Genomic DNA, 24,493 nt, shown 5'->3' with positions numbered 1-24,493 from the left:
ACCATACCCCCAATGCTCATGGCATTAAAACCGTAAGATCATAGTTATGGATAGAAGGTAAGAAAATTTCAATAAAGTAGGATTGGGCCTCATAAAAGCCCAGTCCATCAAAGAAAACAACATAGAAACAAATACTCGGTTTAGCAAAATCAAAATTGGATCCAGTGGTGGTTATCGGAGTCAACTGAATCGAGCGAAGATGACGGAGGAGATGATAAGGAAGAAGCCAGGGATGGCGAGTGTGAAGGACATGCAGCTGTTGTGAACAGCCGTCGTTAGGTTAGAAAGAAGAATAGAGAAGAAAACGTATTGAGGCAAATACCCGTTTAGTGTTTTTTATTAATGATGTGATAATAATTTACAAACCCTTAAACCCATATTTATACAGCCTCAAAAAATCCGATTTCTTTTTCCCAATAGAAATAGTAATTTTTCTAAACCGAAAAGACATACCGTACCTACGAGTGTTGAGCATTTTACTGGTACATCAGAAATTTAAGACACACAGATGCAACAGCAGCCATGGCCATTTTCCTTACAGTTTCTGGTGCCTTTGCTTGAGGAATGTACCATGTTTCTTTGATGTGTAGGGCGTTGAAGTAAGAGAAATATGATGCTGTCGTTCAAAAAGAAAGAAGAGAAATATGATGCTCGTCTAGTAGTAACCGTGTTTCAACCCATTGTTTGTGTTGAATAGGTTTGTGTCTGAGTGGAACAAGTATTTAGACTACGAGGCTGATGTAATGAAGGATGTTCCGGGATGGAAAGTTGGTAAGAACGTATACAATTCTGCTCGTTGGATGCCACCGGCGACTGATGAACTCCGTCCTGATGTTTGGTGATTATCTCCTAGTTTCTCACAAATGCATATGATGATGATGAATGAATGATTGAATGTTTAAGTGAGGAATGAGGATTAATATGTTCTTGTTTTATCTTTTTCACTGGTTCATAAGAGAAAGAATGATTCAACATACAGTTGTTCTTGTATTATTTAGCTGGAACATTAACCGGTGTTTTGTGTAATATTTCGTTGGTCAAGAAGACTTTCTTCAAGCATGCAAAATTGGTTTAGTTTCTTTGGTTAATTTATAGGGATTCTGAATAAAGACGAGAGATCGCCCCAACTTGGTTCATTGTGATTCAACCAAATTTATTTCAGTCTGTTCAATTTGTTTATTTTTAGAAAACTTTTTCAATTCACGTTGAGTTTGAGTTCATCTAAGTTTGGTAAACTTCACTCCTTACTAACACAAACAGGGAAGCAACTTCATAGCAAAAAGTGTAACTTGCAAATGCATTCTTGCTTCAGGTTGGTCCTATAAGGGTCTAACATCAAATGCTCTCCAACAAATGAACATTTAGGCGATTCTCATGTAGGTTTACGGATGATACATATTCTACAATGAGTAATGTAAATTGGTCCTACTGTATTTTCAACTTGTAGTATGTTAGTAATATAATATCCAAAACTATTTCCCTTGTTAATTTGATATGACACTGGAAAAAAAAAAGATGGGTTGGTTTGATGTTTCTTGAAAGAGAACAGAGAAGAAGAAACAGTCTTAATCGGCGGCTGAATCCAAGTCACCCATGTGTTTTTTTCTTTTTTTGATCAATATTTTTTTTGATCAAAGTCACCCATGTGTTTATCTTCCTCCATATCTTTAGGTTAAGGTGATGTCTGAGTAAAAGGTTGCAGGGTTTTGTGTGAGAACAGAATAACTGTTTTAAGAGGATGGGAACAGATATTTACACCGTTGGGAGGAATCAGCTTTTAATGTTTTCTGTTTGGACCAGAGAGTGAAGAAACCATGGTTTAGCTTCACTCACTCTTCACCACATTTCACATACACAAAACTTAAAATTTTACTTTCTTGTCCTTCTGTTTATCAATTCCCTGTTCTGCTGGTTGAGTGACTTTGCCTGCAGAGTCTCAGACCTCAAATGAAACTTGATACTCATCAACGTCTGCTCTTTTTGCACCAGAGTTTCTTTTTTTCCCAGCAGAGGTGTCCATATACAGAGTATGTAAAAAACATGTTTATATATATGGTGAAATAAAGCAATTTGAAGTGAAAGTTGACTGATGAAAAACTTAATTCATTATTAACAGTATTTTTTATCTACATGTTGTAAATTTAGGATCTGAATCCGTTTAGATTATAAAAGTTTTAAATTAGATTTGTATCATATATATACTGAAAAATCAGATTCCATTGTATCCTATAAATTATCAAATTAATTCATATTATGCCATAAAAACATTGGTATTTTCTTTTGTGTATATATATACATTTTTGTTTTATTTTTCAGGTTATCAGATCAATTGCATCGCTAATGGATTTTGCATATCCTACATAAATGCATGTTTTGTTTGCTGGGATTTGAGTAATCATAGCATTTAGGTAATAATGGTACAAGACAATCATGTGTAATCAATCATTTGTCAAATTAATATCATTACAAATTGGTAATGATATTTCTAATAATTCATTAATCACCAAAATAACAGCTCTAACTTATGAGAGTATTCTTCCAGTAATGAAACAGCATGATATTAGTTGTGTTTTTCTCTTCTTTGTTTTCCTAATCAGCTACAACAAAATATTCAGCTCGATAAAATACAATAAAATTTGTCATATTTTTGATAAAAAAAATATATGTCATATTACATTAAGCAAAACTTCTTACAGAGTTCAGAATCTAAAATGAAGAACAAAAGTAATAAACAATAACAATAAAATAGAGCATTCTCAAAGCAAAATAATATACAAAAAATATATAAAGCCACATCTCTTTAGAAACAAAGAAAAGCCCCCTTTTTATTTTTCACATGTTTTTTTGTTTGTGGGGTTTCTTCTTAAGAGAGGGCTTAGTTATCTCTTTGATTTTTTTCCACAATCATATCTCCTTTTTGTATTTTTCCTCTAGTAGTGTTTTATAATTAGAAATGTGAGATACACCGACGATGACGAGCTGCAGCGGTTTTCTTGTGTTGCTTAGATTCTTCTTTCCACTTGCATGCAATATCGTGCGCCACACTCATCGCGTCCAGTGACGCACCGAACAATCCTTTCCTCGTGAACCCGACAGCATACAGTCCTGCCTCTCCTTTCCATCCGTTTGGAAACGGGTTTTTCGGTATCCCATCATCAGAGAAGAAGTCATTGTCCTGAAAAATCCAACACCAAACATGACTTCAATTAGAACTCGCAATTAATAATATTATTCCTTAACTGATTTATATAAATAGAACCAAAAACTCGTATTGTATCCTTTTTGATGAAAAATATAAAATGTTAACATCAATTTATATTGCATTTATTGCTCACATTCAAAACACAACTTGAGTCGGGTTTCACAAGACTCGGACCTGGTCGGGTGGGTATTTATGTTTTTCTTCCGACATCATTAAATTAAATGTTCTAAAACTTAAGCTGAAAACAATAAAAGATGCTGTGTAAATTACCTTAAGCCATGAAGGGACGTTGCTTCTGTAACCAGTAGCTAGAATAACGGAATCAATCTCAAGAACACGGCCATCGACTAGCTCTACTTTTCCTCTACCGAACTTAATGATTCCGGGGACGATTTTGATATTTCCCGATCTGATTTTTGGTAGTGCTCCGATGTCAAGCACCGGTGTTTTACCTTCCTTGTTCTTTAGCTCCAACGGTCCGATTTCCGGCCTTTTTAGACCGTATTTATCGGTATTCCCCAAGACTATCCTAGCTAGTAGGAGCAGTGTCTTGTCCGCGACCCAAACCGGCATCCACTTCATCATCGTGACTCCTAGCTCAAACGTTGATTTCCCAAGAATCTCCCTTGGTAACACGTGAACCTAAAAAAACAAGAAGAAACCAGAGTATTAGACGCTCTGTTTTCAAAAACAGAGTAGAGAATGCTCTGTTTTATTTTACTTACAGAGCTACGAACGACCATTGATGGGTTTGCTCCGTGATTGTAGAGATCAAGAGAGACTTCCATACCGGAGTTTCCGCATCCGACTACCAAAACATTCTTCCCTTGGTACCTCCCACCGGATTTGTAGTCTCCGGCGTGAAGAACATCTCCGCCGAAGTCCTCAAGTCCTTCAAAATCAGGCACAACTTTCTCAGCATTCTCTCCCGTAGCCACCACAAGCGTCCGGCAGATATACTCATACTCGCATGAACCGAGTGGCCCGCTCTTGGAAATGGTCTTGACACGCCACAGCCCGAAGGTCTCGTCGTATTTCGCTGACTGGACCGTCTCGTTGTACTTAGGGCTGATCTCGAAGTGGTTTGCGTAGTCCTCAAGGTACTGGATGAACTGAAATTTGGTTGGGTATTCCGGGTAATCCTCCGGGAAAGGAAAGTTGGGTAGTTGGCAGAACTGCTTAGGGAGATGGAGTTTGAGACGATCGTACGTTCTGTTCTGCCACAGAGAAGCAATACAGTTGGCTCGCTCGACGATTATAAACGGTACACCTTCACGTTTCAAGCCAGCAGCAACAGCTAAGCCAGATGGGCCAGCTCCGACGATGACTGGACCGTTGACCCAAATGCAGCGTCTGGAGAAAATGTCGCTGTCCGGAATGAAGTTTCCGAACATGCTTGAGATGTTGAGAGACTTCTTGTTATTGTTGTTTCTATACATCTTAAACAGAGTTTATAGGTCACTGGTTCTGAAGGAAAAAAAAACAGAGAGAGTGTGTTTAGAATGTGTGAAAAAATCAGACTTTCGAGAGGTTTTTGGACTAGAGATGGAGGTTTAGTGTATGTGTGTGTTTTGTTGTATTGCTGAAGATGATGTATAAATAGGAGAAGAAGACTTGAAGCAAATTGGAATTTGTAAAATAATTAAATTGTTTTCTAGTTATTATTTTTACTCATGATGAATGATATTTAAGTCTCAAATGATAAGCTTGCATCCCACCATCATTTGTTTATTTATTACCTCATATGTTCTACTTATTGTTATTAGTTTAATCCTCGTCCAACAAATACAATAATTAGTTACAAGAAAAGTAGTTCAAGTATTTTGCAACCTCTTTTTTTGCATGCCATATATATATTGCGCATGGTACATGGACTTTATTGATTAGTAAGAGAAGTAGCCGTATGTTTAGGGTTTTTTTATATATGTTTAGAGTTTTGATTACTTATCAAACTTGCTAAACAACCACTCTGTTAATCTTGGAATTAGATCTTAAAAATAAATATTTCATAATTAGATGTTGATAGGCCCAAAATCTCACATTTTCATTCGTTACTAATGAATATACACTTTGAATATCCACTTGGAATATTAATGAAAAATAAGTCCAGAGCGTATAGAGAGAGAGGAGACATATGACTTTGAATATACACTTGAAAAGGGAACGAAAACAAGATAATTAAGCTTGATGTCAGGTTCCTACCAACGTATGAATCAATCAAGGGTAAAAAGGGAGGCACATAACATACATATATGTTGCTTGTATGATCGAATGTAAAGAAGACATGACAACGCATATTGCTACACGATCATGTATACATTATAAACATGAAAGGTCCAATGGGACTTGGGAGTTTCTCTTTTTGCTCCTCTTTGCTGTCTTATTTTAGAGAAATAGGTAACAGTATTATTTTCCGTTATAGATCATCAAAACTAAAACTTGTCCATATACGATTTTCTTCATATGAATATGAATACTTTTAGATTTGATCTTTTATTTTCGTTGTGCTTTATAGCTTTTTCCAAAATGCATATGCTTTTACGTCTCTCCTGATCATTCTCTCTAGTGTTAAGTATCATTGCAGATAAAAAATTCTATTGCAAGTGTCGTTTTAATATTTCTAGACATAATTTATCAATTTTATTATCCAGTCTATTTGTTGAAATATGAGTAGATGTATTGGTTATGATATTTTTATATATAAAATATGTAACTAAATATTTTGTTTTAATATGTGTGTATAAGTCTAAAATGATACTCTTTTTATTTTAATATATATGATGTTTTAAAAGGATTATTTTGTTTCAATTTACATGAAATTTTGAGATTTTTAAGATTAACTTTCATTTTATTCGAAACTATTCAACCAGTTAGATTTAATAGTCTTTTTATAATCCGATTTAAAAGTTATAACATTAAAGTGTTTTTTTAGATGGATGTCTTAATTTTTGTGTACTGTATCAAAACATCAAATATTATGAAACGGAGAGAATACTTAATATGAAACAGAAGGAGTATATCGTAAGGTAGAACAAAAAAAAAACTGTATGTCTTTTTAAAATCATTTTTTTTTCTTTCAAAAGATAAAACTTAGAATTCCACGAGCTGTGGAATTTGAGGCAAACGTGGTTAAACCTCCATCACGAATGGCTACACATCCCACCACCAACTAATTTTCATAAAAAAATAAAAATGCAATCTCTCCCTAAAGAAAAATCCTCCCTAAACACACGTATACGCATATATTGCATATAGGTTTACGAAAATAAAGAAAGCTAGTAGTAATAATCTGTGGCTTTTGCTTGACCTTGGGTTCAACGGATATCGCAACCTCAAGATATCTGTGTTCGTGAAAAAGAAGTATGCTATTGATTTTTTTTTTTGAACTTGCTATTGATTTTAAATGATGAAAGACTGGTAACTATGACAACCTGATTTTTTGTTGTCAGTTCACATGATAGAATAAATACTACGCCTTGAAAGCCATTAACAACATGGGTTTAATGATGAGGACTTGGGACTTGAATATGGCCGAGTGCGATGATTGAACGGTTTAAATCCAAAATGCCATAAAATTTCTGTATTGTCACACATATAAAGGGAAAGTTGAATATGATAAAACGAATAATACAAGCCGTTACACCGTTTATTAGACCTAGCAACATACATGAAAAGAATCTTGAAACTTTAAACAAATTTATAGTTATAATTTGTATTTTTCTTTTTGTTGGTGATCAGATATATATTGTTATCAAGATCCAACGAACCTCTATTTTTATAAGTGTATATTTTGGTTGTTAAGACATTCACTGGAATGTTGCATATTTCCAAACTAAACGTACATATTCATCGAATTAAGCGACAAACATTAATGTTTTCCTTCAGAAAAAAACATTAATGTTCGAAAAATTGACTTTATTTGTATACGAATGAATACTCCCTCTGTTTTTAAAAGATTCATGTTTTAGAAAAAAAATTTGTTTCAAAAAGATACATTTTCTACATTTTCAAGACATTAATTGATGAAAAATTGTATATTTCCAAAAATATAATTGTATTTATTAAAATCTTATTGGTTCAAAATTTTGGGGAATTGTTAATTAATAAAAACAATGCATTGGTAACTAAAATTTTATGTTTTTCTTAATAAGTGTGAAAAATCTAAAACATGGATCTTATAGAAACAGAGGGAGTATATAACTAAGTAATTCTACTGTTCTAATATACTGAGAACACGACGTAATTGCTCAAAAAATCTCCCATTATTGATTCGAACTTTGAATGCCTCATGGTCAAAGCTAATGAAAAATATCTTTGGGTCTTCGGACCTCCTCTCGGTAAGGGTTTTTGAAACCTCCTCTTCTATTGTTCGTTTAGCTAGTTAGGCTTCGACGACAAAACAATAACGATTAGAAATTATGAGGAATTCATTGGGAGTTACCTATTCCGGAGATGACATGGAAAATTTCGACATCCGAACAAGGAAAATTTTATCTTCCTGCAGTCTTAGTCGGAGAATGGATACCGATTCCTGAAGACTTTAAAAATCGAACAAGCGGAACATGCCTAATTTAATGGGTGAAATCTAAAATGTAATTAATTGACTTATGTTATTTTGTTCAAATCGTATTTGTAACCAGATCTGATTTTCCGATTCTTTGAATGGATGTAATATATCTTAATTTTTTAAGAGAGAAGCATTTACACAAATTTATATTAGTAAGTGAATATAATCCACTAGTTATACTGAAAGTTACCATTGAATGCTTACGTTATATGGGCCCTTGTAGTATTTATCTTACAACATTAATGATATGGTAATAAAAGTATCTTTAAAATGCACCAATCTAGAGAGAACCAATATACTCTTGCTGTGAAGGGAATTCAGTTATTTTAACTTTAGATTCCAATGATCAATATTACTTCTTTTTCACAAAGTCACTCTACTATTATTTTATGTTTTTAATTTTTAATGTAATTTGTCATATAGTTGTTATTCTTACTATTTTAAATAATGAAAAGATATTTAGTTAAATCATTTTTTAAAAAAATATATAATATATTTTTATCATTTTCTTAATTCACGTAAAATGTGTCTTAATAATAACTTTTGTGAAACGGAAAAAGCAGGAAAAGAGTATGATGAATAGGAGCTCTAGAGAATATTAATTTGGATGTTCTTACTGGTAGTTTCACCCACCATTCTGTATATTCATAACTCGTTAACCAAAGTAAGATCACAACTCATTCTCAACATGCTGAAAAGGCACAATTACTAATGAAAACACATTTCGTTGTAACTATCTCGTAGTATATGTAAGGTAATATAATACATGTTAGACTAGTTCATCGAATCTAGCGTACGTACGGGATCAGATTACATTGAACCATGTATATCTTCTATAGAACAAATAATTATGCTGGTATACTAGCTAGTGACATTGGATTATATAGATTTTAAATGAGAAAGCAATACTAAAATGTATATTAACATTCAGACTGGTAACATTAAATGCATGTACTGTAACTTTTATTATGTACTTATACATAAATATGAATAATGGTTCGTTTTTGCTGAATATTTCTCGGAAGATACACACTACTTTTGGTTTATTTGATGCATAATATAAAGAATCAAAATTGAAGGCGTGTTCGATTCTCGTTGATTGAGAGGTTATAAAGTGAGAAGTGAATAACTAAAAAGACTTAGGGAATTGATCACATTTACCGTGTTCCAAGACTTGGTAGTGTATTCTCATTTCTTAGATACGTCGAGAATAAACATTAGTGCACCAAGACATTTATATATTTTTATTAATTATGGTATGATGGTGATCATGTTTAGTGTACTTATTTGATTTACGTGCACAAATGCAACCCAATATCTTACGGTCCACTCTTCATTTTTCCTATTTAATACAAACATTATTTTCAAATATTTATATGATACTTCTACTTTGTTTTGTATATATGGGGTTCCAAACCAGCGCAGCACCCTGATTAACAATCAATAACAAAGCATAATATAATTAATTAAAAACTGTAGAAATTATAATTTATAACAATTAATAAAAAAATAGAGTTACCTACATTAAATATATATTTAATTATAATTTATAATTTGCGGCTTTATAATACATTGTACCATAATTATAATTATGTGAACTTTTAACCTAATATAAATTAATGATTTTGCCGAGAAAAGTAATAGTAGAGATCTATTCCACGGTTAGTTTTTTACTGAGTTTCTACAGTTAGTTAAGTTAGTTAACATGCCTTTCAACAAACTATAGAAAGCAACCATATCAAAAGTATAATTTTATTATAATAATAGATTTTGACCTGAGAATATAACTTTTACTTTATTTCTTTTTGAAATTTTTAATTATTATATTTGATTTTTTGTAATTTAATATTAATTTAATATTAATTTGATAGAATATTCTCTTAGAAAATGAAATACATAGTTGAATATAACAATTGTCAATAGATCATGTTCATGTTTTAATAAAATAGATGATTTAAATTTTAATTTTAGATCAATTATAAGAATTTACGGACATATGCGTACACGATAGATTCTACTATACATGAATTTTGATAGTATTTTTTATTTTAATGTAGGTAACTATAAAATTTTAAAATCAGTAGATAATTTTTTTTGAGAATGCATTAGATAAACTTCTAAAGTACAAATATTCTAATAGTAGACAATAAAATCTTCTCTAGGGACAGAGTATTAGATTTTTGTTATGTTTAGTGTTCTAAAATTTGGTTTAGGCGGTGTCTAGGTGTCCGTCTAGTCGTCCATCTAGTTGGTAATTTGGTATGAGCGAAACGATTTTTCAATTCAATTCATTTTTAAATCGGTTTAGATGTTCAAAATATCAGTCTAGACGCCCGCCTAAACATTAATTCTCTGGTAAACGCCTAATCACCGCCTAACAATTTTTAAAACATTAATTTTGTTTAATGGCATAATAATAATAATAAGAGAATTATCTACGAAGAATACGATTGGGAAGTCGAATCTGTGTGTTTCCACATGGAAACATGAGAAATGAAATAATAAACACCTCATACGTCTATGTTTTTGATACTAATTACACAAAACAATTATCGCATCTATATATATATTTAAAATTTTGGAGCACAACAATAATATAATTTGATGTAATAAAAATTTAGAGTCTGAACGGAAAATATAATTGAATATCGATGATTTTTATGTTTATATTTGTGTTATATTATATATTAACATAAGACTTTTTTAAAACAAATTATCTTATTATTTTATTAAAATGTTAAGTTAAAAACTCACTGATATTAGAATTAAGCAAAAAAACTCAATCATATTGGGAAAATAATAATTATTTTATAGCGTTTTGTTACTTTAAATTATGGATACAATGAAATTGATGAAGACCATATATAAGTGAACTAAATAAAATAACTGCAAGACGATATATGACATAATGATAAAGTTCGATACTATCAGCCAAATTTTGGTCAAATCTTTTGGTGGGTATATATGTAATGCCAATCATTTCTAACATCTGAAAATTATTTTATTTCGTATAACATTAAACAATAAATTTTTATATTTTAGTAAACTAAAATAAACCCCGTTTCTTCCAAAGACAAGACTTAGGTTCACCCCCTATGGTGAACCTTTAAATTTACTACTCCCCTTAAAACCAATCAAAATGTCATGTAGATAATTAAATAAAAAATATTAAATTATTAAAAAAATAGTTAAAAGAAATATAAAGTCAATTTTAATGATGCAAACTAGACCCTAAACCCTAAATCATAAATTCTAAACTCAAATATATATTCTAAATCCAAATTTTATACCCTAAACCCAAACCATACACCTTAAAACCCAAATTTTATACCCTAAACCCAAACTATATACCCTAAACTCAAATTCTAAACCTTAAACCCAAACCATAAACCTTAAATCCAAACCCTATACTCTAAATCGATCATATATCCTATATCCTAAACCCAAATCCTATACCCTAAACCCAAATCCTATACCCTAAACTCAAACCGTATAACTTAAACCTAAATTCTGCACCTTAAACCCAAACCCTAAACTTAAGAATTTGGATTTAGGATTTACGATTTGGGTTTAGAGTATAAGATTTGGGTTTAGGGTATATGGTTTGGATTTAGGGTATATGGTTTGGATTTAGGATATAAGATTTGGGTTTAGGGTATATAATATATGATGGGTTTAGGGTATAGCGTTTGGATTTAGGGTTTAGAATTTGGGTTTTGGATATATGGTTTGGGTTTAGGGTATAGGATTTGGGTTTAGGATATAGGTTTTGGTTTATTATTTAAATTTAGGGTTTAGTGTTTAGTTAACGTCATTAAAATGAACATTATTTCTTTTTTAAACTATTTTAAAATAATTTAATATTTTTTTGTTTAATTATCTACATAGTATTTTGATTGGTTTTAAGGAGAGTGGTGAATTTGAAGGTTCAAACCTAAGTCTTGTCCTTCTTCCAATAAGTGTGCCATTATTGACAGAATCTCGCAAAGGAAATATATAACAAGAGAGAAAAATGACAAATTATTGCTAAAGTGGAATTGCCAAAAATTTTGTTTGCTTATTTATATATAAATGCATTCTTTCTATTTTTATTAATCGGATCCCATCGGTAGAGTCAGCTACTTAATCATGTGACCTAATTAAGAAGATCACTTATTAGGGACCCAAAATCCCATGTTACAGTTTTAAAATTAAGCCTAAAAGGCTACCTAATTTCATGCCGCCTCTGTATGCATTATTACCCTTTTCTTGTACATTTAATAAATAGTTGAATATTCATTGGTAACATGAAAATATTCCAACATTTTTTCCTCTTAACTATTCTCTGTGTATTACTGCTTGCTTGACCAACGTATATGTTACTGAAGTCACTAAAAACCAAATAACATAAATTATATATATACGTTGACCTCGAGATTAAGGGCAGGTGCTGCTTGTTTTTGTTCATTGCATAATCTCACTTAGAAACCAAAATTATGAAGATCATCAGAGTACGTAATGACACATCCTACTTAAACCAATATTATGATGTAAACCTAAGTTTATTTATTTTATCGGCACTCAAGTCTCACATTTTCATAGTAATCCAAGTGAAATGTGTATGGAGCAAAAGAAATGTGCAACATGAATTATTAAAATACAAATGAAGAAGAGAGGGAAAAGAAGATGAGATGCAACTAACTAGCTCCATAACGGTAATAACTGAAACGGTATGGAAATATAATAAATGATTGGAGTCAAATGGTTCCCTCAAAAAAGGAAAAAAAAAACAAAGAAAATTGTGATAGTGAAAGATGGGAAGTCCATGTGAACACATGTTTCTCTGAATACCATCAACCTCAGGTGTCTTCTTGACCTTATGAACTCTTTTTTTACTGGTCAACCCTTTAAATACGATCTGCATTTTCTGACCAAAGTAGTTTTAGTTTAGAATTCATATTTTGCAGAGTTTTCTTATTACGTGGTATGGATATTAAGATTCATCTATTCCAGGTAAGTTTAGTTTGATCCGTTTAACTCGAACAAAATTTTATATTTGTATGATATGATCTGTATATTACAACTTAGTTTTAATCAAGGGGAATGATTTAGTTTGGTTTTAAGCGTCTGCATTGTATCATACTCCGCCTATTTCATAATATATGATATTTTGGTTTAATGCAAAAAGATTAGAATAGATATTTTTTTCTAAACAGCACTTTCAAATATACAATTTTAAAATCATTTAATCAATTATTAAAAACTGTAAAATTTAATTGGTGAAACAGTTTTCAATAAAGTTAAAATTAATAGAAACAGAAAGAATACATAATAGGCGTGTTACATGGAAATCTGATAGATAATCATTACAATAAATTACAATATGATGAATGGTATTCAAAATATATACAGAAAATAGGCTTAATAGTGGTTTGTTTTTGATCGTATATGTGCTTTTGTGGTATGAATATGAGCAGAACTATGTTTAGTTAGTCCAAAGTCTAATACTAATTATATACAACATGGATGGTAGTAGCTAATTATAGCAAAGACAGGGTGTTTAAAACTTTTAAATGCTCGGGGAAACGGGTAAATGCTTAGTTTAAGTCTGTCTCCCAAGATTCATGCAGATGTACATTGTATTTTGCCTCAAAATTTTGTAATCTCTCTTTTCACCCTTTATCTTAAGAGTATAATTCAGACATTTCAGATTCTTACGACTCAACTATTATTATTATTTTTGCTTCATTAATTAGCTTATATATTACAAAAACTGTTTGTACGTGGTTCTCCATTGTCACTTGTGTCTTTATTTTAAATAATAAATTCTCCAATATCATACCTTCAGAGTTTATCCTAAAAGTTGACCCAAATAAATAAATATTTTTTCTATAAAAGTCAGTCCATGCATCCTGTAAGCGTCTTTGGACCAAAAGACAAACCGGCTTGATCGTTAAGCATTCATGAGTAGATATCTAAAGTATTGCGATTTTTGTTAAACGAAATGTAGTGACTTGAGCCTAAAGCTTTCCACGGCCCAGTCAGTTGTCTCCGATGTCATAATAAATTCATATACTATATACAAAACTTGTTTTACATAGTTTAAATTCCCGCCTCAGGTTTCTTGACTCGCAAGGTCGCAAGTAACAAGTCTTGAAAAGATGAAGAGTGATTTAGCTCTTTGGGATATACTAAAACAAAATGAAAGCTTTTGAGATCTCTACGAACTCGAGAGTAATATAGTCACATGTTCAAAGTCCTTTTCTTGCATGCAGTTGGAGATTTCATCGGTTTCCAAAAGGGATGATGTTGTGTTCACATATAATCAGGGAAAACGTGTTATTTCCCCACGAAAAGTACCATATCCTCTCATATGTCTCCCAAACTATGACCTCATCTCAAATGTCCTCGAAATAAAAGTTTGAAACCTATTTCTCCATAAAACTATCGCATAACTCTTGTATCTCACCGAAATAAAAGTTCGAAAGCCATAATCCCATAAAATTTAATTATTCGTTTTAAACCTATAAACTTAAACTAGTTTTAGACTAATAACGACCCAATTAAGATCTGATTACATCAATCAAACTAGAAATTATAAACATTATAATATATAATTTCTGGTTTGATTGCTATAATCGAATTTTAATAGAGTCGTTATTTGTCTAAAACTGGTTTAATTAACAAAAAATGGTTCAAGTTTATAGATTTAAACCGAGTAATTAAATTTTATGGGATTATGGCTTTCAAACTTTTATGTCGAGGAGATACAAGAGTTATGTCATAGTTTCATGGAGAAATATGTTTCGAATTTTTGTTTCGGAGATATTTGGGATGAGGTTATAGTTTGGGAGACATATGGAAGGATGCCATACTTCTCACGGGGAAATAGCACGTTTTCCCCATATAATCATGAAACTATGCAATTGCTAGATTACCCTCTCGATTCCATCAACAAGATGTGAGGTGATAATAGCAAACTCTTTGTATGGTTCCATTAGTTTAATTAAACACACATACGCATATATTGCATATAGGTTTACAAAAATAAAGAAATCTATTAGTAATAATCAGTGACTTTTGCTTGACCTAGGGCTCAACGGATATCGCAACCTCAAGATATCTTGTGTTCGTGAAAAAGAAGTATGCTATTGATTTTAAATGATGAAAGACTGGTAACTATGACAACATGATTTTTTGTTGTCAATGTTGAAATTCATGAGTGTTTGTTTCATGCAAGAGAGTATTCAGTTAACTTATAATTGAATCATTTTTTACCAAACCACAAAAACTCACCATTCAATAGAAGAGACAACCAATTTGTGGTTGAATCCTCATAAACATAGCTTAAACACACAACCAAAATGTCCTAGAAAGTACATTGGTTATATGAAGCAGCCTACACTATAATTAAAATCCTAGATAGTAAGCTGATTAAGTGTGGCAAAGAGACTCTAGTTTAAATATATCCTTCTGCAGCAACACAACACTTTGAATTTGTGTACTTAAAATGAAGAGGATTTAAAATCAGTAAGCTAGAGTATAATAGAAGATAAAGAAGAGTTTAGAATGATTTAAAGTGGAATGGACAAGCAATGATCTGCCATTAAGGCAAACCCAAATCATGTATCACTAACTCTCTACATTGTGAAGAACAATGAAGAACACTTAATAAAGAGAAGGAGATACATGATTTTTTATAAAGCTTGCCTCTTATTTCTTGTAATTTGATTACAATGGAGAGCCTCTCTATTTATAGAGAAATGGCTTTAGGTTACAGCAGCAGCATCAAAACAAAGAGAGATAAAAACGCATATCTAGAAAACTAATATAAAAACTCACGAGAAAGCTGCCAAGAAGAGGACAAGAGAGTTTCTGCAGCAAAGAAGAGATAGTGACATCTCCCAACAGCTCTCTTCCTCAAGCACACATGTAACTCTTATTTGAATTTAAATTCTTGATCTCATTATCCATGATCTTACTGTCCATGATCTCCACTGGTCTTCCTGTCCATGATTTCCTGTCCACGATTTCTTGTCCATGATTTTCTGTCCATGATCAATCAAGTTCTTCATCTAGTCATTCTTTTATTTATTTCAACAGTCAGTTCACATGGTAGAATTAATAATACGTTTTGTGACATTATTCAATGGATTTGACTTGAGTGGTTGTAGTAAAACCAATCTTTGCTGCTGAAATGTTTAGCAGATCAATAGAACATCTTAAAACTGTTGTTCAACTTGGAATAACTAAAAGTCACAATAAAGTGAGTAGAAGAAAAGCACATGTCACAATAAAGTGAGTAGAAGAAAAGCACATTAAATCTAATCTAATTTCACCAGTGGAGTAGATTTGTAGTAGCGAGCATAGACTATCAACTTGGCAGTAGACACCAACAATTGAAGAACACTACATATCTATATACACCAAAAAGAACAAAATGTTGTTAATGAATAAAAAAATCAATGTATGAATAAAATAAAAAGTACTTGCAAAAAGGTAGGGATCGAATATGTAGATGCAAGAGTAAGCACCCCAAACCAAACCGTTGATGACAGTTAGGATAGATATCCGAGAGGATATATGAGTAACGCTTTTTGTCACCACTGCAATTTCCTGTTGTAATTTGACCAAATGTTATATACACATATCAAATGATATATACATTGATCATAAGTTGATGAGAGGTACAACTTTACCAGTGAAAGTAAGGGAACTTTCAGCATAACAGATATGAAGGAGATATCGCCAATAACACCAACAAATATTAGTTTAGCGGAGGAACTTTCAATTGAGAAAAGCGTGATGAGAACAATCCCTACGACACCAATGATCCCAACCACAAGACATGACAGAATGAACCACTGCACATATGCATCATCATCAGTATAATTACGAGATCTTTGAAGGATTAAAAATTTGGAAGAAACATACACATAGGTCTTTCATGTGGCCGCATGAGATGAAGAAGACAAATAAGTAGATAGCTGACAATCCCAAATAGATGGCACAAGTGGTTGAAACAAGACAACTACTATCCTTGTTAACAATGCCATAAAAAAACCACAACATATTGTGCAGAAATATTTGCACAAGTATATGGGGGTGGTAAGGCTCTACCCAGTGACTTGTTTTTGTACATAGCTACGAAATGAGGCCTAAGTATCCAAATATGTAAATCATTAGAAGAAATAACCAAAAAAGGAAAAGAAAAAAAGAGTGAAAGAGAAAAAGGGATATATTACACATGAACAGCCATGCAACCAATGGAAATAACACTCCCTGCATCCAAGGGAGAGAGAAGCTCAAGCGAATTTGTGCTAATTATTAAGTAACCTTTACAGAGATACTAGCAGCATATTGATTTGTGAAATAGAGAGAGAGAGAAGGATATCGTACCGATAAAACCGAAGATAAAACGAACTTGTATCAAGTCCATGATTTTTTAAATCGACGAGATATTGATGAAAACCTGAAACAAGTTTTGTTGTTTTGAACATCAGTTTCTGCTGTCTACATATAGGGTCTTATCAGATCACAACTTACAACAGTCGAAAATTTACTACCAATAATCCAGTTAGAAGAACATCTGACGCAAATCTATTCTTCACAAAAAAAAAAAACAGATCAAAATCATGGAAACGATGATCAGACCATCTTCTACACACAGTTAAAGTGAATTAGTATCTTCTTTTCTTTTTTCTTTAATTCTTAATCCTAAAATCACTAATAATTCTACTCGAGGCTAGCTCAACTAGAAACAACAGTCCCAGAAAGCGATCAGACAAAAGAGAGAAAGAAAGACAAGAAAAAAAATCAAAATGAGAGAAGCTACGACGACGTTTCACAAACTCGAAACTCTGTAAAACCCTTGATAGAAACCTTATCAAAATCATTAATAAACATCACAATTTCAGTCTCTAGCAAGAGAAAAATGTATCGAGCCATCTGCTCATATGCCTCCAAAGAGTTAATACCCACATAATTTCACACGAAATCAGATTGAAAAAAGAGAGGGATTCAACAAAGGAAAACCTAACACAAACAATCACTAACAAGCAAGAGCAAACAGGAACCGATCATCATCGTCTCGAGATAGAATCTAGAAGCGTACTTGAAAATCTCAAATCAAAAGGAGAGTTGTACTTTCTCGGGAGAAACCTTTTCGCCTCTCCTCTTTTTTTTTTTTTTTTGTAAACTGCGTGCCAGCGCCTTTCCTCTGCTGCTTGGATGATGTTTATAGTTCGCTTTATCAAACTAACTTCCGTAATCTTCTCCTACATATAAAAGAAACAAAATCCCTGGCTTGATTGTTTTATAATTTTAAAGTATTGATTCAACTTATCCTAATCTAATATAACAAAAAAAAAAAGATACAGCAATCGCCATCAGATACTCTTACTTGTGCAGACGCACTGAAAGAGATATTCACTTTTTCCTTGAAATTAGCTGGTGGACAAGAAGGTATTGGTAACAAACGAAACCCTCTCTCTTGATTTGGTGATTCTATTTGAATTTACCACCCTTTGCTTGTTTTACAGGAAATTCTGCTCTAGCCAATGAAGCGACAGCAATTGCCATCAGTGTTTTGACACAAAACGTTGATTGCTTTGAGCAATGGGATGTTCTCTACAAGGAGAATCTTGAGGCTAGCGTTGCTCTTCTTAAAAAGCTTGTAGAGGAATGGGAGGATCATTCCTTCAAACTATCATCATCACCCAGTGATACTCTCACTGTCAAGCAGGCTATCAATAGCTTCAGGATGAAGGTAATAAATAATGCCTCTCTTAGAATCTTCTAAGCTAATGTTAACTCTCTGACTATATATTATTGTCTGTAGAACGAAAAAGCCATCACTGAAGGAGTAGCCAATCTTTCTCTTTACAAAGATGCTGACAAGTCGTGCAAACTAATCTCGACGAGACTCTCCGCCTCTCCGGTGGCCCCGGAATAGCACCACCCTTAACCGCTATGGTTATAGCAGCTGCAGAAGCCGTATTATTTTCCGTTATAGATCATCAAAACTAAAACTTGTCCATGTACGATTATCTTCATATGAATATAAATATAAGTACTTTTAGATTTGATCTTTTATTTTCGTTGTGCTTTTATAGCTTTTCCAAAATGTTGCATATGCGTTTATGTCTCTCCTCATCGATCATTCTCGGTGAAACCTCTATAAATTAATAATATTGGGACTACACCAAAACTATAATTTTTTACTAATTTATAAAAATTATTAATTTATCGATATACTAATTAAACCAAAAACTCAATTTAAGATTATAAAATTATATTAATTTATAGAGATTTTAGTGTATATTAATTTATCGAATATTAATTTAAAGAAGTTATACTGTATTGATCTTGTAAATCAACTTTTTTTGGGAACATTACTCACACAAACGTTTTCTCTCTCTTCTCAATTAATATGTACAATCTGTAAATAAAAAGAACTTACTAGTTTACTCATTCCGTTTCATATTAAGTGTCAATTGTAGAAAATTTTTTATCTTTGCAAAATAAGCGTTGTTTTAACATTTCTATATAATTTATTAATTTTATACTCCACTTTCTATTAGTTGAAATATGAATAGATGTATGGGTAATGATATTTTTATATAAAAATATGCAAATTTAAAAAAAATTAATATATGTGTACAAGTCTAAAAACGACACTTAATATGAAACATATAGAGTATATTGTAACATAGAATAAAATAAATAAATTGTACTCCCTCCGTTTATGATTAAGCGTTATTTTAACATTTTTTATACATATTAAGAAAGTGATGGAAATATATGTAAGTTGTTTATTAATTACATCTCTATGACCAATAATATTTGAGATAAATCAAATTATTTATAAAGTCAATGCAGTTTACAATTAATTTTTAGCTGAATGTAAATATTGTTTGTATTGAAATTGTAAAGTGACATTTTTGTATAACAAGAAAAAATGTTAGAATGACACATTAGTCACTCCGTTTCAAAAATATGTACTTATATTCTAGAATTTTCACTCTTCTTAAGAAAATACTGAAAATTTTGACAAAATGCATTATTTTATGTATTTAGCTATTTCATATGGTTTTTAATCAATCAAAATTCAGCAAACACATTAATGTTTTTGAAATTTACAATTTGCTATTATTACATATATTGAAAATGTGAAATATGGATTTTTTAAAAACAATTTTTTTCTAAGATATAGATTATTCTGAAAGGGATGGACATGAGACAGATGGAGTATGTCTTTTTAAAATCATTTTTTTCTTTCAAAAGATAAAACTTAGAATTCCACGAGCTGTGGAATTTGAGGCAAACGTGGTTAAACCTCCATCAGGAGTGGCTACACATCCCACCACTAATTAATTTCATAATTAAAAATCAAAAATAAAATGCAGTCTCTCCCTAAACACACACATACGCATATATTATTGAATATAGGTTTACAAAAATAAAGAAATCTATTAGTAATAATCTGTGGCTTTTGCTTGACCTAGGGTTCAACGGATATCGCAACCTCAAGATATCTTGTGTTCGGGAAAAAGAAGTATGCTATTGATTTTAAATGATGAAAGACTGCTAACTATGACAACCTGATTTTTTGTTGTCAGTTCACAGGTAGAACTAAAGGCATCTCCTATCCTACCCAATTTTCTATTCCAAACTTCATTTTAGAGTTAAAGTCTTCTCCAACTTACTTCATTTATGGAGTAATCTCACACATTACTCTATTTTGGAGTTGAACTTTTTTTTATTTATAAAATTGTCCTTTAAATCTTTAACTTCTTATTTCTTACTTATAAAATATTTTAAAATGATAAAATAACATGAAAAACAAGATATTTCATTATTTAATAATTTGACATAAAATGCATAATATAATAAAACAACATAAATAATATAAAATAAAAATATAAAATAAGTGATCTAAATGTCTGATTTCAAAATTTTATTGCTCGATTTAGGGATATCAAAGAAAAAAAGAAATTCATTTTTCATTACGAAATGCATTAATTGATCATTTGTGGGAAAATATTCTAATGCTTATTATTGAACCAACTTATATATTAGTATGTTTTATTCTATTTTTATAATTTTTTGTACCTTTTAATAATAAATGTTTAATTTAATAATTATATTTTAAGATACTTTTGCAAATATAAAATAGTTAGGGTTAATTGATAAACTTTTATAAGTATAAAATAGTATTAACAACTATTAACTATTTTTGGAGTAAAAATGGAGTAAAATCTTACTTCATTCATGAGTTACACTATTTTAAAATAAAATTTGGAGTAATACAATGGAGATGCTGTAATATTACGGTTTGAAAGCCATTAACAACATGGGTTTAATGAAGAGGACTTGGGATTTGAATATGGTTGAGTGCGATGATAGAACGGTTTAAATCCAAAATGCCGTAGAATTTGTATATTGTCACACATATATAAAAGGAAAGTTGAATATGATAAAACGAATAATACAAGCCGTTACACCGTTTATTAGACCTAGCAACATACATGAAAGAATCTTGAACTTCAAACAAATTTATAGCTATAATTTTATTTTTATTTTTGGTGGTGATCAGACATATATTGTTATCAAGGTCCAATGAACCTCTATTTTAATAAGTGTATATTTTGGTTGTTAAGACATTCATTGGAATGTTGCCTATTTCCAAACTAAGTCTCTGAATGGAAAAAGCGGATTAAGGGTTACGGATCTAGCGGATCAAGTGAAACGAGTAGAACAGGAGTGGATCTATCGAATCTAGTGGTACAAGTATAGATTAAACGGATCTAGCGGTTCAAAACATATGTTTGAATGGTGGAAGTGGATAAAAAGTGGTTCAAAGTACTGTACAAATTTAAATTAATTTACATAAAATATTATAGCACTATTTTCTTTTCTTTTTGAAAAAGAAAAGTATATATTTACAATTATAGCACTATTTTCATAATTTAAAAGAGTTATTTTAAAAATTACTGTGTAAATGAATATATATATTTTTATTCAAAATATAATAGATTTTTTTATAAACTTAATTGTTTTATAAAATTATGATTTGTTGAATTGGAAAATAAAAATTTATACAGTGGTTTTGTTCATCTAATAAAACAATGTTAGGTTGAATTAGTTAACATGTATATTATTGAAAACAAAATTAAAATCCACACAGTAATAACGCTAGGTTATCTCCAGCAGTTGACACATCAGATTTTAAAATGCATATGAGACTGCCATGTCATTAAATGAAAAAACTGTGAAAACCATTTAGAACATTTTATCTCTCCACGTAGATTTTGTCTTCTTCGTTTGTATCACCACTTTCACCTGTCGAAGATTTGCGATCGGAAATCAACACAATCATATTAGTTCTTCGCTTTCTTTCTTCCTCTTTCGATTGATGATCAGTCCCACCCCTATTCGTAGCCTTAACTCTAGCCCTAGCCCAGTTTCTTCTTCGTCTGTCTCTTTGTCAAGTTTTGGTAACGGTTCCGCAACAAAGCTGAGATTGGAAACATTTGAGCAGACGGGATGTGATCTAGCGGTGTTTGCGGATGGTTCAGAAAATCGCACAGATCGACACCATGAACGGCCTTGACGTTTGGTTCATGGACGCTAATCCGGATGCGCTCTCTCAAGCCACCACAGCTATCTCCTCCTCCATCAATCGTTTTGTCTCCAAAGGTCCAATCACCAAGTCAAGATTCGATCAGTAATCCTTAAAAGAATCTACTTTCCTCCTGGAAATCTATATTTACAAACATGAGGTAATAACAATACTTGGCTTGTAACTGTTTTTGTGTAATAGATGATTGTTATATTCTTAATGTCTTTGTTTCTCCGAGTATTTGATTTCTTTTGTTTGTGTAGTATCCTTGTTTTAATTTTGTCACTCTGTTTCTTTTGCCTGTTTTAATTTTGTCACTCTAATTCTTTTGCTTTGCACTGGTTTTTGCGTGTTTCTTCGATCTCTCTGTTGTTTTTTTTGTTGCCTTAAAAGTTTGGATTTTTTTTAATATGTAAAATCTATTTCTCTCTCTGGGGATTTTTTTTCTTCAATCTCTATGCTGTTTCTTTTTTTTATCTACTGGAAGAAAGTTATCAGGTCTTGGACTCTCCTGGATCACTAGGATACTCGCTTGATAAATTGACTTCTGTTACTGAGTTGTAAGACTTCTATCTCACAAAGTTTCTAATAATGGCATAGATTTTAATCTCATGGACTGTGTTTGGTGTAAACCTGCAGTGACTTAAGCAACAAGAACCTTGGAGGGGACTTGTCGTATCAGCTTCCTCCAAATGTTGAGATTGTATGTTTGTTGATTTCTCTCTCTGTGTTTTGACAAACTTCTTTGTGTGTCTGTTTGTAAGTTGATAAAGTTTCTGAATTTTGTGTTTAGGAATCTTGCTAATAACCAGTTCACTGGATCTGCTCCATACTCCATTTCTCAAATGACACCCCCCCCCAAATACCTGTAAGTTCAATTATTTATCTTCAGACCTTATCTTAGAGAAGTTTGGTGTATTTGATGGAACATTGGATTACATGATTCTCAAATTATATATTTCATAAGCACTCATACATTTACAAGAGATTTACATCATCACCTCAAACTCATTGAACTGATTCACCTCATTCAACAAAATATGTTTCTCATCAGTCGCACCGTCGAAATATGAGCAAAAACTTCAAAATTGTTTGCATCCTTATCAACTGGTAATTTGTTCTTTATTACACAGAGATCCTGTAGTATTCTTTTTCTTTTTTTCTTTGGTGTTTAGTTAGAAATACGGGACAAGAACAAGACAATTTACAGCCATATAAACAAGATGTCATAAACAGAGCAATTATCAGTTGGCCTAGAAGCAAAAATTTTATGGAATTAAGAAAAAGAGCAATCACCGGTGGCCCATACGGGACAAGAAGAAGACAGTTTACAGCCATAGAAACAATCGATCATAAAAGAGACTTGTATATAAACTAACTCATCATCCTTTTTGTTAAACTTTTTTTTCAAATGCTTAAAACCTGCTAAATCATCAAGAGGTCTCCCACAGAGAAGGAATTGAAAGAGTATTGGCTCATTTGTTTTCTGTCAAAATTCATCAGATCGAAGTGTGTATATACACTGATTATGTTACCGAAAGTGTGTGCAAATCCATTGTCATAACATTTTTCCTATGATTTTTTTTTCAGCTTTGATCTTCTTATGATCTAGAACCAAACAAATATTTTTAGTTGATTTTGTAATTCATCTTTGAGATGAGTTATAAAGTAAAATAAAGTAAAACTAATTTGCATCAAAACTAATATATGTCATCCAACAAAATATATGATATTCTGATGTATATTTTATAGAAATCAATATCTGATTTACTGTCTCTCATAGTTTTCTTTTAGGATATCATTTTTGTGTCTTAACATATGGTTAATCAAGAGGTTTACTCATACGACCATATATATCTTTAGTTTGAAAAAAATAAATATTTCCAATCAAAGAGTTAATGGAGGTGAAGGAGAATACTATTTTTAAGAACTCCATAAAAAATAAGAGTAAAACCAAAGTCAGGGGTACATTGATTTTACAACGTGAATGACTCCCAAGTACAAATCCATCTCTTTATTTTCTTGAATAATAGTTTGTTTTCTCATTATTTTGCAATATCAATTTTAGTTACACTTTTACAAATTTGATATTATATATATAATATAATAAAAATATTAAATA

The 24,493-nt window shown here is 31.4% G+C and overlaps 1 protein-coding gene and 3 long non-coding RNA genes across 4 annotated transcripts; 2 read left to right on the top strand and 2 right to left on the bottom strand.

Annotated features, from left to right (window-relative positions):
- Positions 1 to 2,650: 2,650 nt before the first annotated feature.
- LOC108860202 (probable indole-3-pyruvate monooxygenase YUCCA3) lies at positions 2,651 to 4,778 on the bottom strand. The gene is made up of 3 exons (XM_018634105.2): positions 3,928 to 4,778; positions 3,473 to 3,844; positions 2,651 to 3,175 (listed from the first exon to the last, which is right to left on the bottom strand). Exons 1-3 carry the CDS (start codon positions 4,639 to 4,641, stop codon positions 2,948 to 2,950), a joined length of 1,314 nt encoding a protein of 437 aa, XP_018489607.1. The 5' UTR covers positions 4,642 to 4,778; the 3' UTR covers positions 2,651 to 2,947.
- An 11,212-nt stretch (positions 4,779 to 15,990) lies between these two features.
- Positions 15,991 to 17,995, bottom strand: LOC108861143 (uncharacterized). The gene is made up of 6 exons (XR_001950814.2): positions 17,863 to 17,995; positions 17,148 to 17,220; positions 16,994 to 17,030; positions 16,683 to 16,906; positions 16,448 to 16,612; positions 15,991 to 16,364 (listed from the first exon to the last, which is right to left on the bottom strand). It is a non-coding gene; the product is annotated as an uncharacterized LOC108861143 (long non-coding RNA).
- Positions 17,521 to 18,789, top strand: LOC130512604 (uncharacterized). The gene is made up of 3 exons (XR_008946177.1): positions 17,521 to 18,212; positions 18,290 to 18,516; positions 18,589 to 18,789. It is a non-coding gene; the product is annotated as an uncharacterized LOC130512604 (long non-coding RNA).
- A 3,629-nt stretch (positions 18,790 to 22,418) lies between these two features.
- Positions 22,419 to 23,687, top strand: LOC130512394 (uncharacterized). Its single transcript, XR_008945923.1, has 4 exons — positions 22,419 to 22,931; positions 23,011 to 23,074; positions 23,165 to 23,239; positions 23,547 to 23,687. It is a non-coding gene; the product is annotated as an uncharacterized LOC130512394 (long non-coding RNA).
- The last annotated feature ends 806 nt before the right edge of the window (positions 23,688 to 24,493 follow it).

The sequence above is a fragment of the Raphanus sativus genome, chromosome 5, assembly GCF_000801105.2.
Source record: "Raphanus sativus cultivar WK10039 chromosome 5, ASM80110v3, whole genome shotgun sequence".
Taxonomy (NCBI): domain Eukaryota; kingdom Viridiplantae; phylum Streptophyta; class Magnoliopsida; order Brassicales; family Brassicaceae; genus Raphanus; species Raphanus sativus.
This window is presented reverse-complemented; position numbering and strand designations above follow the sequence as displayed.

Bases quoted from the DNA above. Each gene is read 5' to 3' on its own strand.
- LOC108860202 (XM_018634105.2), bottom strand. From the start codon at position 4,641: ATGTATAGAAACAACAATAACAAGAAGTCTCTCAACATCTCAAGCATG. The intron at 3,845-3,927 runs GTAAGTAAAATA...TTGTTTTTTTAG, and splicing joins CAATGGTCGTTCGTAGCTCT to GTTCACGTGTTACCAAGGGA. The intron at 3,176-3,472 runs GTAATTTACACA...TGGATTTTTCAG, and splicing joins ACGTCCCTTCATGGCTTAAG to GACAATGACTTCTTCTCTGA.